The sequence below is a fragment of the Hypanus sabinus genome, chromosome 5, assembly GCF_030144855.1.
Source record: "Hypanus sabinus isolate sHypSab1 chromosome 5, sHypSab1.hap1, whole genome shotgun sequence".
NCBI classification, from domain to species: domain Eukaryota; kingdom Metazoa; phylum Chordata; class Chondrichthyes; order Myliobatiformes; family Dasyatidae; genus Hypanus; species Hypanus sabinus.
Genome location: NC_082710.1, coordinates 107,962,104 through 107,976,475, shown reverse-complemented (window position 1 = coordinate 107,976,475; position 14,372 = coordinate 107,962,104). Strand labels below are relative to the sequence as shown.

Genomic DNA, 14,372 nt, shown 5'->3' with positions numbered 1-14,372 from the left:
AGACGTTCTTGCCACAGAGTGAGTACAGAGAAGGTTCAACAGATTGATTCCTGGGATGGCAGGACTTTCATATGAAGAAAGACTGGATCGACTAGGCTTATACTCACTGGAATTTAGAAGATTGAGGGGGGATCTTATTGAAACGTATAAAATTCTAAAGGGATTGGACAGGCTAGATGCAGGAAGATTGTTTCCGATGTTGGGGAAGTCCAGAACGAGGGGTCACAGCTTAAGGATAAAGGGGAAGCCTTTTAGGACTGAGATGAGGAAAAACTTCTTCACACAGAGAGTGGTGAATCTGTGGAATTCTCTGCCACAGGAAACAGTTGAGGCCAGTTCATTGGCTATATTTAAGAGGAAGTTAGATATGGCTCTTGTGGCTAAAGGGATCAGGGGATATGGAGAGAAAGCAAGTACAGGGTTCTGAGTTGGATGATCAGCCATGATCATACTGAATGGTGGTGTAGGCTTGAAGGGCTGAATGGCCTAGTCCTGCACCTATTTTCTATGTTTCTATGTTTCTATCCTGGAGAACGAAAAAGGAAGGGGAGTTCCTAGTAAAGAAGCTAAATAAAACCCCCTTACCGAATTCTCCTCCAAATGTAACCATGAAGGGCAGTCCTGGTTCTCCATACTGTGAATCCAGAAGGTGATATAATGAATATTAATTGCCTAATAATAAAATCTAAAGTTTGGTAGCACCAGTTCTCCATCTTTTTTTGCAATAAAAGTTTATTCACTCTGGAGCTTTTATTACTCCAAATGTAAGACAAGATCATAGAATCTATTTTATCAAAAAATATTTTCGAAACAAAAGATGGAACTGCTTAAAATGTACAAAGGTATAAAAATTTTTGGTAAAATAACCATTTTATAGCATTTATTCGACCAATTAATGACATTGACATAGGTGACCATTTAGAAAGCGCTTGTTGTGTATATTCAATTTGAGGGGAAAAATTATACTTACATAGGTCTTTAAAATTTTTAGTAATTTTAATACCAAGGTAAGTGAAATAGTTCTTAGCAATATTAAAAGGTATATGATCATAATAATCAGAATAATTATTAATAGGAAATAGATCACTTTTATGTAAGTTGAGTTTATATCCAGAGAAAATACTAAAGTCTGTAAATATAGATAACATAAAAGGAGTAGATTTCCTAGGGTCTGAAATGTAAACTAATAATTCATCTGCATATAACAAAACCTTATGTAATTTATCCTCTCTCTTAATACCCTGCACAGAATTAGAATCCCTAAGAGCGATAGCAAGTGGTTCTAAAACCAAATTAAATAATAAAGGACTAAGAGGACAGCCCTGATGAGTTCCTCTCTATAATCTAAAATAAAGAGACTTTTGATTATTAGTTATAATCGCAGCCACCGGGGCTTGATAAATCTGTTTAATCCAGGAAATAAATCCCGGACTGAAATTAAACCTCTTCAAAACCTGAAACAGATAAGGCCAATCCACCCTATCAAAAGCTTTCTCTGCATCCAGAGACACAATACATTCAGATTCTTTAACTGAGGGGGAATAAATGATATTTAACAGTCTTCGAATATTAAAATTTGAGTACCTGTTTTTAATAAATTCAGTTTGATCATTTGAGATAACAGTAGGCCAAGTATTCTCAAGTCTATTGGCTAAAATCTTAGAGAGAATTTTAAAATCTACAGTCAGTAAACAGATAGGTCTATAGGATGCACATTTGAATAAATCTTTTCCTTTTTTAGGAATTAATGAAATTAATGCCACATAAAAAGTTTTTGGAATATTCCCAGAGGGTATAGAATCAGTAAAAGTTTGATAAAGATGTGGTATAAGGATTTCATGGAAAGTCTTGTAAAATTCCTCTGTATAACCATCTGGTCCCAGAGCTTTCCCTGATTGCATTGAGAATATAGCTTTAGCTATCTCCTCTTGTTTAATTAGGTGTATCTAATATATCAACATCTTGAGTTGAAATTTTGGGTATATTTAATTTTTGCAAAAATCTATTCATAATCGTAGTATTGTCAGAGAATTCAGATTTATAAAGATTAGAGTAGAAATCCATAAATATCTTACTAATTTCATAAGGATCTAAGGTTTCAGTTCTATCTGGTCTACGAATTTTTAAAATCTGTCTTCTAACCATACCAGCCTTTAACTGACTAGCCAAAAGTTTACCTGACTAATCTCCATGTATATAGAATAGACTTTTAGATTTAAGAATTTGCTGTTCGATGGGAAAGGTCAGAAGCAAATCATATTGTGATTGAAGTTCGACCCTTTCTTTATATAGGTCTTCAGTAGGTTTAACTGAATACACTTTAGCTATCTCTCTAATTTTATTAGTGAGCACTGACAGTTCTGCTTTAGTTTTCTTTCTTAATGCTGCTGAGTATGAAATTATCTGTCCCCTAAGAAAAGATTGCATCTTATCCCATATAACCAGGTTTGACATTCCTTCAGTTGTATTAAATTCAAAAAATATAGAAATTTGCTCCTTAATAAAACTAACAAAGGCTGGATCCTGTAACAATACGGGGTTCAATCTCCATTGTGACATTTTCAAAAAGCTACCGAAAACTTCAGGGTTAACTTCAAAGGCGCGTGATCCGACAACGCAATGATGTCATACACAAATTCAACAATGGAGTGTGACAAACGTGTGTCTAGAAAACAGTAATCAATTCTGGAGTATTTATGATGAACGTGTGAAAAAAAGAAAAATGTTTGTCGTTAGGGTGTTTAAATCTCCAGATACTGACCAGGCCATATTCTAGTAAAAAAATAATTAATACACGCCGCCGCTTTGTTGGGAAGCGACGAATTGGTTGATGACCTGTCAATCACCGGGTTCAGACCACAATTAAAATCACCGCCCATGATCACCTTCTATTCATTCAAATTCGGTAGCTCAGAAAAAAGCTTCTGAAAAAATTCAGAACAATCTACATTAGGTGCGTATACACACACCAGAGCTACCTTTTGATTGCATAATAAACCAGTAACAACTAAATACCTTCTAATCGAATCAGTAATAGTATTAAAATGTACAAAAGGGATTTTGGAGTTAACAAAAATAGATATGCCTCTAACTTTATTAGTTGATAAAGAACGAAATAAAGGTTCTTTCCAAAATTTGAAAAATCGGTCCTCATCCTGTCTCTGTATATGATTTTCTTGTGCAAAAATAATATCTGTGTTGTGTTTTTAATTTCTTAAAAATCTTTTTACGCTTAATAGGATGATTCACACTGTTGAGTTTCCAAGAGGTTATATTACTTTTATTAACATCCATGTTTAGAATTTAATTTAATATTTTATAAAGAAAATTATTGCACAAGCACAGATTAATTCAAAAGGTACAGATATGACTAGAAGGAATGACATATTTGTGAAAAAATGTCCATCAAAAGAACTGTCCAATTGAGAAAGAAAACCTATTCAATTAGCTCCCCCCCAACAACGCCAGAAAAAAAGCAACCAATAGGCTGGTCGCATGCTAACCTAATAACCCTAGACCCTATCCTCCATTTTGCAGCTACGTATATTAAAATTGAAGTATTAATCCCATCCAATATAGCCATAATAAAAGGATAAAACAAATTTCAAATACTGCAATGTTATGTCTAACAGTAATAAAAACATAACTGACGATGGCCATCTTAAATTCATCTAAAGTATATTAATCACATATTCAAAGAAAAGTAAATCCAAGCAAATAATATTACAAATGAAGTTCTTTTTCTCAAAAATAAAAAAATAAATGAATATATATGTACAACAAGCCTAAAACTATATTAATGTTGAAACAAACAAAAAAAATAAAACGAGTAGTACATGGCAGGCCCTGTATGGACCTCTATAGTATAATACTGTAAGAGTTCCCTACAAAACTATACTAATTATTAATGAGTAAAAAATAATTAATCTGCCACATCCCATACCAGAAACTCAAAAAGCATAGAATAAACTTAACTCAGGGCATCTATAAACATCTCATACATCAGAATTACCTATTCAGCAATTGGCTTAACTTTAAGATTTTTAATGTACTCCCATCCCTCCTGGGGGGAGTAGATTCTCAGTGTCTGAGACCCTTCAGGAAAGATTATCAGCCATGCTGGGTGCCGAAGAGAGGGATGTAAAATTTGCTTATACATTTCACTCATGACTTCTTGTTGTTTCTTTCTTTCGGAAAAATCTCAGGAGGAAAATCTTCGACTATACAAATCTCTGTTGATTTGAAGATTATCTTTTGTTTTCTTCTGGCCTCTCGAAGTACAGCTTCTTTGGTTGTAAAATAATGCAAACAAAGTACAATTGGTCGAGGATGTAATTCAGATGATTGCCAAAAAAATGGTATGGACTCTGTCGATTAAAGGGCTAGCTTCCAGGGTCTCATTAAAAAGTGAGTACAGCATGTCTGAGAAAAACTTTAACAGATCACCAGCTTCAGTATTTTCAGGCAATCGTAGTATGTGCAAATTCCTCCAACGTGCTCTAATATCTAACTCAACCATTTTTTCTTTGTTTTAGATAGCTCCAAGGTAATTTCATTAATTTTCTTTTCCATCGAAGACATCTTCACTCCTTGTTCTTTAATAGTTTGCTTGAATTGATCATGTTCGCTCTCAATTCAATCTGTAGTCTGCTTAAGTGTCTGAAATTGAAAGTCCAAATTCTTCAGAGATTCTTGAACACTAGAGATAGATTTTTCAAGCTTCCCATTGGTATCCGTCAGCTTATCAATCTTGGTATTGAGCGATCCAAATTCAAACTTCATATCTTGTATTGAAGAAAATAATCCTGCTAAAGTAACAAGTTCCTCCGCTTTCTTTATTTGTTCAGTTTGCTCCATTTCAGGAAAAGTCTTGCCGCTTCTCAGTTCACTACCAGATCGACTTCTGGACATCGTAATTAAATCGTAAATCCTTCAGTAGAAGTAATAAATCTTCAAACTTAAAAGGAATCTGTCAGTGGGATGTAAAGTATAAAGAAAAGTGGAGCCGCTGTGAAATGCGACTTAATCCATGCGCTGCAAAATGGCGGATCCCTGTTGCAGCTATTCATGATGTTAGGTTTCGCCTTGAAGGAGGTAATGGTTTGCAAACCCTGCCAGAGATGATGTGCATCCAATTCCATCTCCAACTTCAATCAAAATTGGTTTTTTAGCTCTTAAAGTAGCCTTCTGTAGTTTGTTACTGGATTTCTTTGTACAGTTCTAGTTTACCAGTTTTGAATGTCACAGATCTAGCCCTCAGCAGATTATGAATCTCCTGGTTCATACATGGCTTTTGCTTTGGGTATGTCTGTTATAAGGCACACACTCATCCACATATGTCTTGATAAAGTCAGTGACAACTGTGGCATTTTCATTCAGATTCGAAGATGAATATTGTCCAATCCACTGACTTAAAGCTGTCCTGTAAGCACTCCTCCACTTCCCTTGACCATACCTTCTTGGTCCTCATCATTGGTGTTGCGATCTTTAGTTTCTCCTTGCATGCTGGGAGTAGAAGTACAGCCAGGTGATCAGACTTTCCAAAGTGTGGGCGTGAGCTGGTACGGGAAGCGTTCTTGATGGTAGTGTAATAGTGGTCAAATGTGTTGGCTCATCTGGCTCCACAGGCAATATGTTCATGGTAGTCGTTCAGAGACTTCTTCAAGCTGGCCTGGTCAAGATCCTCTGCACTGATGGGGAAGGTATCTAGGTGCTGTGTTTAGTGCCTGCTGATTATAGTGCTCAGCTCCTCCAGTGCCAGTACATGGTACCTGGAGTATAAACGCACACAGTAGTTCACACAGTGTCGAGTCACAGATCAGTAGGGTGGTGAAGAAGGTTCTTGATATGGGTATGCTGGATTTAAATAAAATAGGGCACCTGATATAAATTTGGGAGTCACTGGTGCCATTGGACAGATCATCGGTGAGGCTGGATCTGGAATATTGCATTCAAGTTTGGTTGCTCTGCTACAGAAAAGATGTTAAACTGGAAATGACAGAAAAGGTTTACAAGGATGTTGCCGGGACCTGAGGGACTGAATTAAAGGAAGAGGTTGAACTGTTAGGATATTCCTTAGAGCATTGGAGACTGAGGGGTGATCTTAGAGAGGTGTATAAAATCTTCAGGAACACTGATTGGACGAATGCACTTAACTTTTTCTCAGAGTTGGAGAATCAAGAACTGGAAGACATAGGTTTAAGGTGAAAGGGGAAAGATTTAATAAAAGCTTGAAGTGCAGGTGTTTTACACTAAAGGTAGTATAGTATATCTGTGGAATAAGCTGCCAGAGGAAGTGGTTGATGCAGGTATAATAATTTCTAAAAGACAGTGCAATTTGTACATGGATTGGGAAGGTTTAGAAGGACAGGATTCAAACACTGGCAAATGGGATTAGCTTGGATTGAATACCTTGTTCAGCATGGACAGTTGACCAGTGATACTGTTTTCATGTTGTAGAACTCTATGGGTTTCTACTAAGTTTTCTCTTGATTATTTTTATTAATTTCACATTATAAAGCACAGAAGCAGAAACAGGCTCTTGGGCCCATTTAGTTCATGCCAAACCATTTAAGCTGCTTATACCTATTGACTTCCACCAGGACAATAGCCATCCACATGCCTACCATCCATGTACCTTTCCAAACTTCTCTTAAACATGGAAATCAAGCTTGCATGCACCACTTGTGCTGGCAGCTCATTCCACTGTCATGACCCCCTGAGTGAATAAGTTTCCCTTTTCTTCCCCTTGAGCTTTTAACCTTTCACCCTTAACCAATGACCTCTGGTTGTAGTTCCACTGGAGCACAATGGAAAAAGCCTGCTTGCATCTATCCTATCTGTAACCCTCTAAATTTTGTATACCTCTATAACATCTTCCCTTAATCTTCTACATTCTTTGGAATAAAGTCCTGACCAATTCAATCTTTCCTTATAACTCAGGTCCTCCAGACCTAGCAACGTCCTTGTAAATTTTCTCTATACTCTTTTAATGATATTTACATCTTTCCTGGAAATAGGTGACTAAAACTGCACACAATACTCCAAATTAGGCCTCATCAACATCTTATACAAATACAACATAATATCCCATCTCCTGTAGTCAATACTTTGATTTATGAAGACCAATGTGCCAAAGCTTTCTTTATGACCCTATCTACATGTGACACTACTTTCAACAAATCATGTACCTGTATTCCCAGAGCCCCTTGTTCTACTGTACTATACATTTGCCTTTAAGCAAGTTAAGAGTGTTTTTATCCAAATTTATTATTTATTTTAATAGTCTAGAAAAAAACCTCAAGTTTGGTTAACTAACCATTTCTAAATATCAGAAATATTTAACAAGAGCGGTGAGTTGTTGAGCTTTGAGTTCCTGGGGTCTGCTAATTGTCACAGACAATTTGAGTAAAATTTCAGGTAGCTGAGCAGTTGCCAATGGTTTTGTCACTGTATAAAGGCAGGGAAACTGGTTGCTATGGGTCAAAATTTGCTTGAATTTAATCCATTAATAATAATCTTTTTAGAGTAACCTAATTATTATGTCAAGACTTCAAAATGCTTTGCTTTTTTAATTTGTCAAGCAGCCAGTCTAAAATACTAAAGCCATATGATTCAGAAAATGTTGCAACTGAGTTATTATATCTCTAAAAAGCTTCAAAATGACTCAGACTTAGGGCAAAATGAAGTTACTGGTATATATCGTTAACTCGAGAAAGTCTTCAGATGCTGAAAATCCAAAGCAACACACACAAAATGCTGGAGGAACTCAGCAGATCAATCAGCATCTATGGAAATGAATAAACAGCCGCCATTTCAGGCCAAGTTCTGAAAAAGGGTCAGGGCCCAAAATGTCAACTGTATACTTTTTTTCGTAGATGCTGTCTGACCTGCTGAGTTCTTCTGGTGTTCTGTGTGCGTTACTCTTAAAAATCATTGCAGTTTTGAATTTTTCAGCTGAAAATCTGACTGTGAAGTTGAAAATTTAAGTAATACCATCTACTGAACAGCTTTCTCGCCATATTGTATTTCTCTGGCTTGTGTATCATTTAGACAATTGGACACTCAACCAACAGAGGGGCTTCAGTATCTACTGATAATAAAATCTCCTCTTTCTTTGAATGGATATTAATACAAAAGGATTTATGCAGCATTAAATATCTACTTGCTTGTTCTCATTTAGATCAATGCTCGTACAGAACTGGCATTGAGATACAATGACATCTCTCCATTGGAGAACCACCACTGCTCTGTGGCCTTTAAGATCTTGGAAAAGGTAACTTCAGTGATAAACACAGAGAAGGACATTGGTTAAAATTGAAATGTGCACATTAAGCTAACCTCAGTGTTCGCTTTAGAACACCTTTCAGCTTGGAGATCTGTTTCCCCTCAGTTTAATGTGGTTGTAGATTTATTCTGGTGACCTTCAGTGAAGGGAAAGATCTGCAGCTGCCCAGTGTCTTTGGATAGGTGTTCAAATGCCTCAGCATTTGGTTAATGTCAAGATGGCAGATGCAGATAATGTAGTCTCCCTGACTTTGATATTGCACAGTTGGTTTCACTTGGTTCCACTTTGGATATCAAATCCTATGCCTCCAGTGAAATGGTGTGCATTCAAGCCTGTGCCTCCAGCTTCTAATCATTGAGGAGGCCTTGCAGCTTGCACTCATGTAGTTTACTGCTCACAAGCTCCTGAGACACTTACTGTTTTGATTTATTCCATTTTTTATTTATTTTATTTGGAAATACAGCAAAAAATCAGCCCTTCTGGCCCTTCAATACCCAGCAACCCCTGATTTAACCCTAATCTAATCATGGGATAATTTGCAATGATCAATTAACCTATTACCCGGTATGTCTTTGGACTGTGGGAGGAAATCCATGGACTCCACGAGGAGGACGTACAGACTGAACTCCGATGTCTCAAGCTATAATAGCATCACACCAATCACTATGATATGTGGTGCTCAGATAACAAACTCCTCAGATCAAAAACAAATGTCATTTAGAAATAGAAATAAAATAGAATAAAAGTGCAATCAAGGGTTGGAACATTGCCCTGTAACTTTTGAGATTCTTAAGCAGATTAGGTAAATAGAAATATCTAGTGATATGGAGTTCAGGGTGTAAAGGATATTGATCCATAGACATTCTATTATCTAATTGAATGACCCACACTTCGGTTTAACACGTTTGTTTTTTTACTATTCATCATCATCATCATGTGCCCTGTCATCTGACATGGGTGATCATGGTCTTTCTATGACCATTGTTGTTCTAGGCAAAATTTTGTACAGAAGGAGTTTGCCATTGCCTTCTTCTGAGCCGTGTCTTTACAAGATGGGTGACCCCAGCTATTATGAATACTCTTAAGAGATTGTCTGTCTGGCGTCAGTTGTTGTATAACCAGGACTTGTGATATGCACCAGCTCCATGTATGACCATCCACCACCTGCTCCCACTTGACCCTGATCCAGTGGATGGGGGATGGGTTAAGCAGATGCTACACCTTGCCCAAGGGTGACCTGCAGGCAAGTGGAGGAGAGGAGCACCTTGTACCCCCTTTGGTAGAGGCGTCTCTCCATCCTGCCACCCATTTTTTTATTATTTTACTATGGGAACATTAAAAAAAAAGGAGCCAGAGCAGGTGACTCAGCCCCCCCAGGCTTGCTGTTCAATATGATTCTAGTTTTCTTGCCCCATGTCTTATGTTCTCCTCTGTGCAAGTTCCCTAGGAGTCTCCGTTCTGTGATCTTCTTAAAAAATATCTATCTACTTCCTCTTTAATTATCACCAATGTAGAAAATTCCAGGGATTCATCATCCTCTGCAAGAAGAGTCTGTTTAGTGTCAACATCTACTTCCTGAGGACAATATTTAACACTTTTTTAGGATTCTGAGAAACACATATTTGATTGGGTGATGGCTGATTTCATAAAAATAATGAATTCTTTTGAATAGTAAACACAATAACAACATGGAGCTGTAAACTCGTCTGTTTTCCTTCATCTTGTACAGATCATTGCTTGTAGCTAATTAAGTAATGATCTGATGGTGTCAGTTATAATGTCTTTTTCTCGTGTGAAATCATGACCTAGATTGTACATCGAAGAACAGAAATTCATAGAGGGTAGAATCGTGACAGTGCATGATCCAGGTCAACTTAGCCAACTTTTAGATTGATTGACAGTGGCAACATTTATTTCAGAGTTTTCCTCCTGTTCACGTTGAGCTAAAATTGAATTTAATTTTAAAGACTGAGATTTCAAGATTTTCACCTTCACTTTGAGAATTGTTTTCTTCAATTATATTAATTCTGATGGCCATATTTTATAATTTCACTTACTTTTACCAAACCCTTTGGATAATAATCTGTTAAAATTGTTTGAAAAAAGATTTTGTGGATCTTAGTTCTCCATTCATATCTATTAGCATTTTGGAGTTCCTGTGCTGTGATTCGCTCTACTTTTTAATGAAACCTACAAATCATGCACTTTGTCAGTAATCGTTTAGAGCAGGGGTTCCCAACCTTTTTTATGCCATGGACCAATACCATTAAGCAAGGGGTCTGTGGCGCCCAGGTTGGGGACCCCTGTGTTAGTGAATTCAGTCATGATTGATAATCAGGAAACACAGGAGACATCCAAATGCTGTTTCTGTTTTTATTTTCTTTTCACTTTTCCTGACACCCTCAGCCAGAAAACAACATATTCCGAAACCTAACAACTGAACAGTACAAGCGAATTCGGGAAGGAATGATAAAGTGAGTATTCCAAATTTCCTATTGAGATTCCTTTCTAATTCTTCATCTGACTTATTTATAATGGGAAAAGCTGGAAAATGTTCAAAATGCATTTATTATCAAAGAGTGTATAAATTATACAACCTTGATATTTGACTGCTTACAGGCAGCCACAAAACAAGGAACCCGAAAGAACCCAGTTAAAAAAAGACCAACACCCACTGTGCAGAAAGAAAAAACCTAAATTATGCAAACAGTAAAAACAAGTAAAAGCATTCAGAAAAAAGTCTGGACCTGAAGTCCGGAGCAGGCCCATTGCCTCAGCCTGAGTTCATCACAAAGTAGAGCAGATTGTCACTGAGCTCATAGCCCAGAGCCTTAAGTTTCTGTGGTTATCAAGGATTAGCAATGAGCACAATAACATGGAGACAGTATGCAACTGCCTCACAGGGCCAAGCACCAGGGTTCAATTCTAGCCTCGGGTGGCATCTGCTTTGAGTTTGCACATTCTCCCTGTGCGGGTTTCCTCAGGTGCTCTAGCTTCCTCCAACAACCCAACGGTATGTGAGTTGTCAGGTTAACTGGCCCCTGTAAATGTCCTTTCATGAATACTAGAACCTGAAGGGAGCTGATCAGAACGTAGGTAGAACAAATGTATATTTGTTTATTTCATTGAGACACAGCGTGGAATAGGACCTTCTGACCCTTCGAGCTGCACTGCCCAATTACCCCCAATTTAACCCTAACCTAATCATAGGACAATTAACCTACTATCCGGTACACCTTTCGACTGTGGGAGGAAACCAGAGCAGCTGGAGGAAATCCACACATTCCCTGGGAACAGGTGTTCCCAACTTGGGGTCTACGGACTCCTTGATTAATGATAGGGGTCCATGGCATTTAAAAAAAGTTGGGAACCCCTGCATGGGGAGGATGTACAGACTCCTTACAGAGGACGTTGGAATTGCACTCCAAACACTGATCGGTAGCAGTGTCACGCTAACCATTACGCTATCGTGTGTTGATCAGAGTGTAGGGAGAATAAAGCCAGCTTTAATGTAAATGTGAGGTTGATGGTCAGCATGTACTTGATGCAGCAGACGGCCTGTTTCCACACTCCTTCTCTCAGTAACTAACAGTATTTTGTAGTCTGGGAAGAAGCAGCTTGATAATCACTGGGTGCAAATATAATCTTCACAAATCTGATCCTGTGCACTGCACAAGATGTGGCATTCTGCCATTTCAGCAATTATTTTCTGTTCAAATTCAATAAAGCAAAACAGAGTTGCACAGTTCCAGTAAAAGCTGCATCAGTGGATATAAAATACTGTCTGGTGTGATTTGACAGTACCTGCTTAAATTTACAAATTTCAGAGGCATTTATTTTCTTCATATTTGACAGAGAACAATAAAGGATCCATAAGCTGGAGGAACTGCAATCTGTATGTGCATTTTTTTTTGTAATTTATTTTGTTTTTATTGAAGTTCATCAAACAAACATTTCCATAAGATGTATTTCAGACATTGTACATACATATCATATAATCATATATATCACAAAAACTCCACAAAGTATTTATCTGGGGTATACACTTATAGAAAAGAGTGGAAAGAAAAAACAAGCAAAAGGAAAGAACTATGTACAAGTAGGGAGTGATCTTTTTTTTACAACAGATTCATTGATTTGTGAGAATAAAATCAGGCCTATGAGGCATTATGTAGTTAAACCATTTTCCCAGTATGAATCAAATTGTTCCAGCTTATGATTGACAGATGCTGTTATCTTCCCCATTTTGTAAATATCCATTGTAATTTCCATCCATGCATTAAGTTGTTTAGTTGCATTCAGAATCAGAATCAAATCAGGTTTAATATCACTGGCAAGTGTCGTGGAATCTGTTGTTACACGGCAGCAGTACATCACAATACACAATAATAAAGTGTGAATTACAGTAAGAAGTATATAATAAAAAAAGTTAAATAGTGCAAAAAAGTAGTGAGGTAGTGTTCATGGATTCAGTGTCTATTTAGAAGTCTGATAGCAGAGGGGAAGAAGCTGTTCCTGAAACATTGAGTGTGTGTCTTCAGTCCCCTCTACCTCCTCCCTGATGGTAACAGAATTCAGTTGATTGGTAACCAATTGTGCTGAATCATGACTTACTTTGTTTGTGCACCAGGTACAGTATTTCTAATGCAAAGTCCATATCTGTCTCTCAAGCTTTGTGTTTGTTTTTAAATTTATGGAATGTGGATGTTGCTGCTAATTTATTACCCATGTCTAATTGTGCCTGAACTGAGGCAGCTAAGGGCTAACTGCATTGGTGCAACTGAATTCTCATGTAGGCTAGATGAAACGAGATTGCAGATTTCCTTCTCTAAAGAAAATTAAATAGCAACCTCTCGTGAGGAATTTCTCTGAATAATAATCCAGAGGTTTTGTTGTATAACTCAGATGAAAAGGTGCACAGAAACAACTAAAACGCTTCACTTCACAGAAAAAATGTGCCTACTCCCAGGCATGGAAACTTATCATACGCCAACACTGCTTTAATGAAATAAATGGCTAGTAAACTCCCTCCAGAATCTATTGAAGATGCAAAGGAAGTTCAAATTAGAGTGGGAATGGACATTATTGTTTTCAGTACTGGGAGAGACTAGGACCAGAAGGCACAGCCTAAGAATACAAGAATGTCCCTTTAGAACAGAGATGAGGAAGAATTCTTTAACTAGAGGCTCATGAATCTTTAGATGTGGAGACTAAGTTATTGGGTATATTTAAAGCAGAGATTAATGGGTTTTTGGTTAGTCAAGGTGTGAAATATTATCAGAAGAAGGTAGGAGAATGGTGTTGAGAGGAATAATAAGTTAGTCATGATGAAATGGCGAATTGGAGATGAGGGTGAGTGACCTAGATCTGTTTCATGGTCTTATAGCCATCTTGAGAGTGACCATTTTGCAGTTGGTTGAGAGGAGGAAGTGTTGTTGTTGAGTTTAAATAGTGGGGAAATAATCACTCGCTGCTCAGAAATCAGATAGCTGAGGGAAAGAAGCTGTTTTCAAAATGTTGAGTGCTAGTCTTCGGGTTCCTGTACCACCTACCTTATGGCAGTAAAGAGAAGAGGTAATGTGCTGGCTGGTGATGGTCTTCAGTAATGGACGGAAGAGGATGAACAGCCAGCAGCTGTGTATGTTTGACACCAAAGACAAGTGATTCTGCCAGCAAGAATTTTGGGAGTTAGGTAGCTGTTTAAAGAACAGGACATCAAAGACTGCCATCTCTGAATTACTTCTGGTCCGACAATACAATGAGTATGAGAACAGAAAGATAAGTCAGATGAGTCTATGACTGAAAGGATAGTGCATGGCAGTGATGAGCTTTAGGATTGTGAATCATTGGGACCATGTCTGGGGAAGGTGGGACCTGAACAAGAGAGACAGTTACCCTTAAGTTGTAACAGGACCAACATTTTAGATAGGGATATTTGTCAATGTTGCTGGGGAAGGATTAAATTGAGCTGATTGGGGAAATGGGCTGAGAAGAGATGTGAAGATGGGAAGTATGGTTACCTATGGAAGGTAAAGTTATTAAGTCCACTTGGCAGAGCAAGTGGGTAAATGCAAATGAAAAGAAT

At 37.5% G+C, this 14,372-nt stretch overlaps 1 protein-coding gene across 1 annotated transcript in view; it reads left to right on the top strand.

Annotated features, from left to right (window-relative positions):
- The window catches only part of si:dkey-219c10.4 (high affinity cGMP-specific 3',5'-cyclic phosphodiesterase 9A), a 129,266-nt gene that overhangs the window by 82,328 nt on the left and 32,566 nt on the right, over positions 1-14,372 (top strand). The window contains exons 9-10 of the mRNA XM_059970312.1: positions 8,183-8,275; positions 10,694-10,761. Coding sequence (XP_059826295.1) covers positions 8,183-8,275; positions 10,694-10,761 — 161 coding nt within the window. The remainder of the gene's footprint in view (positions 1-8,182; positions 8,276-10,693; positions 10,762-14,372) is intronic.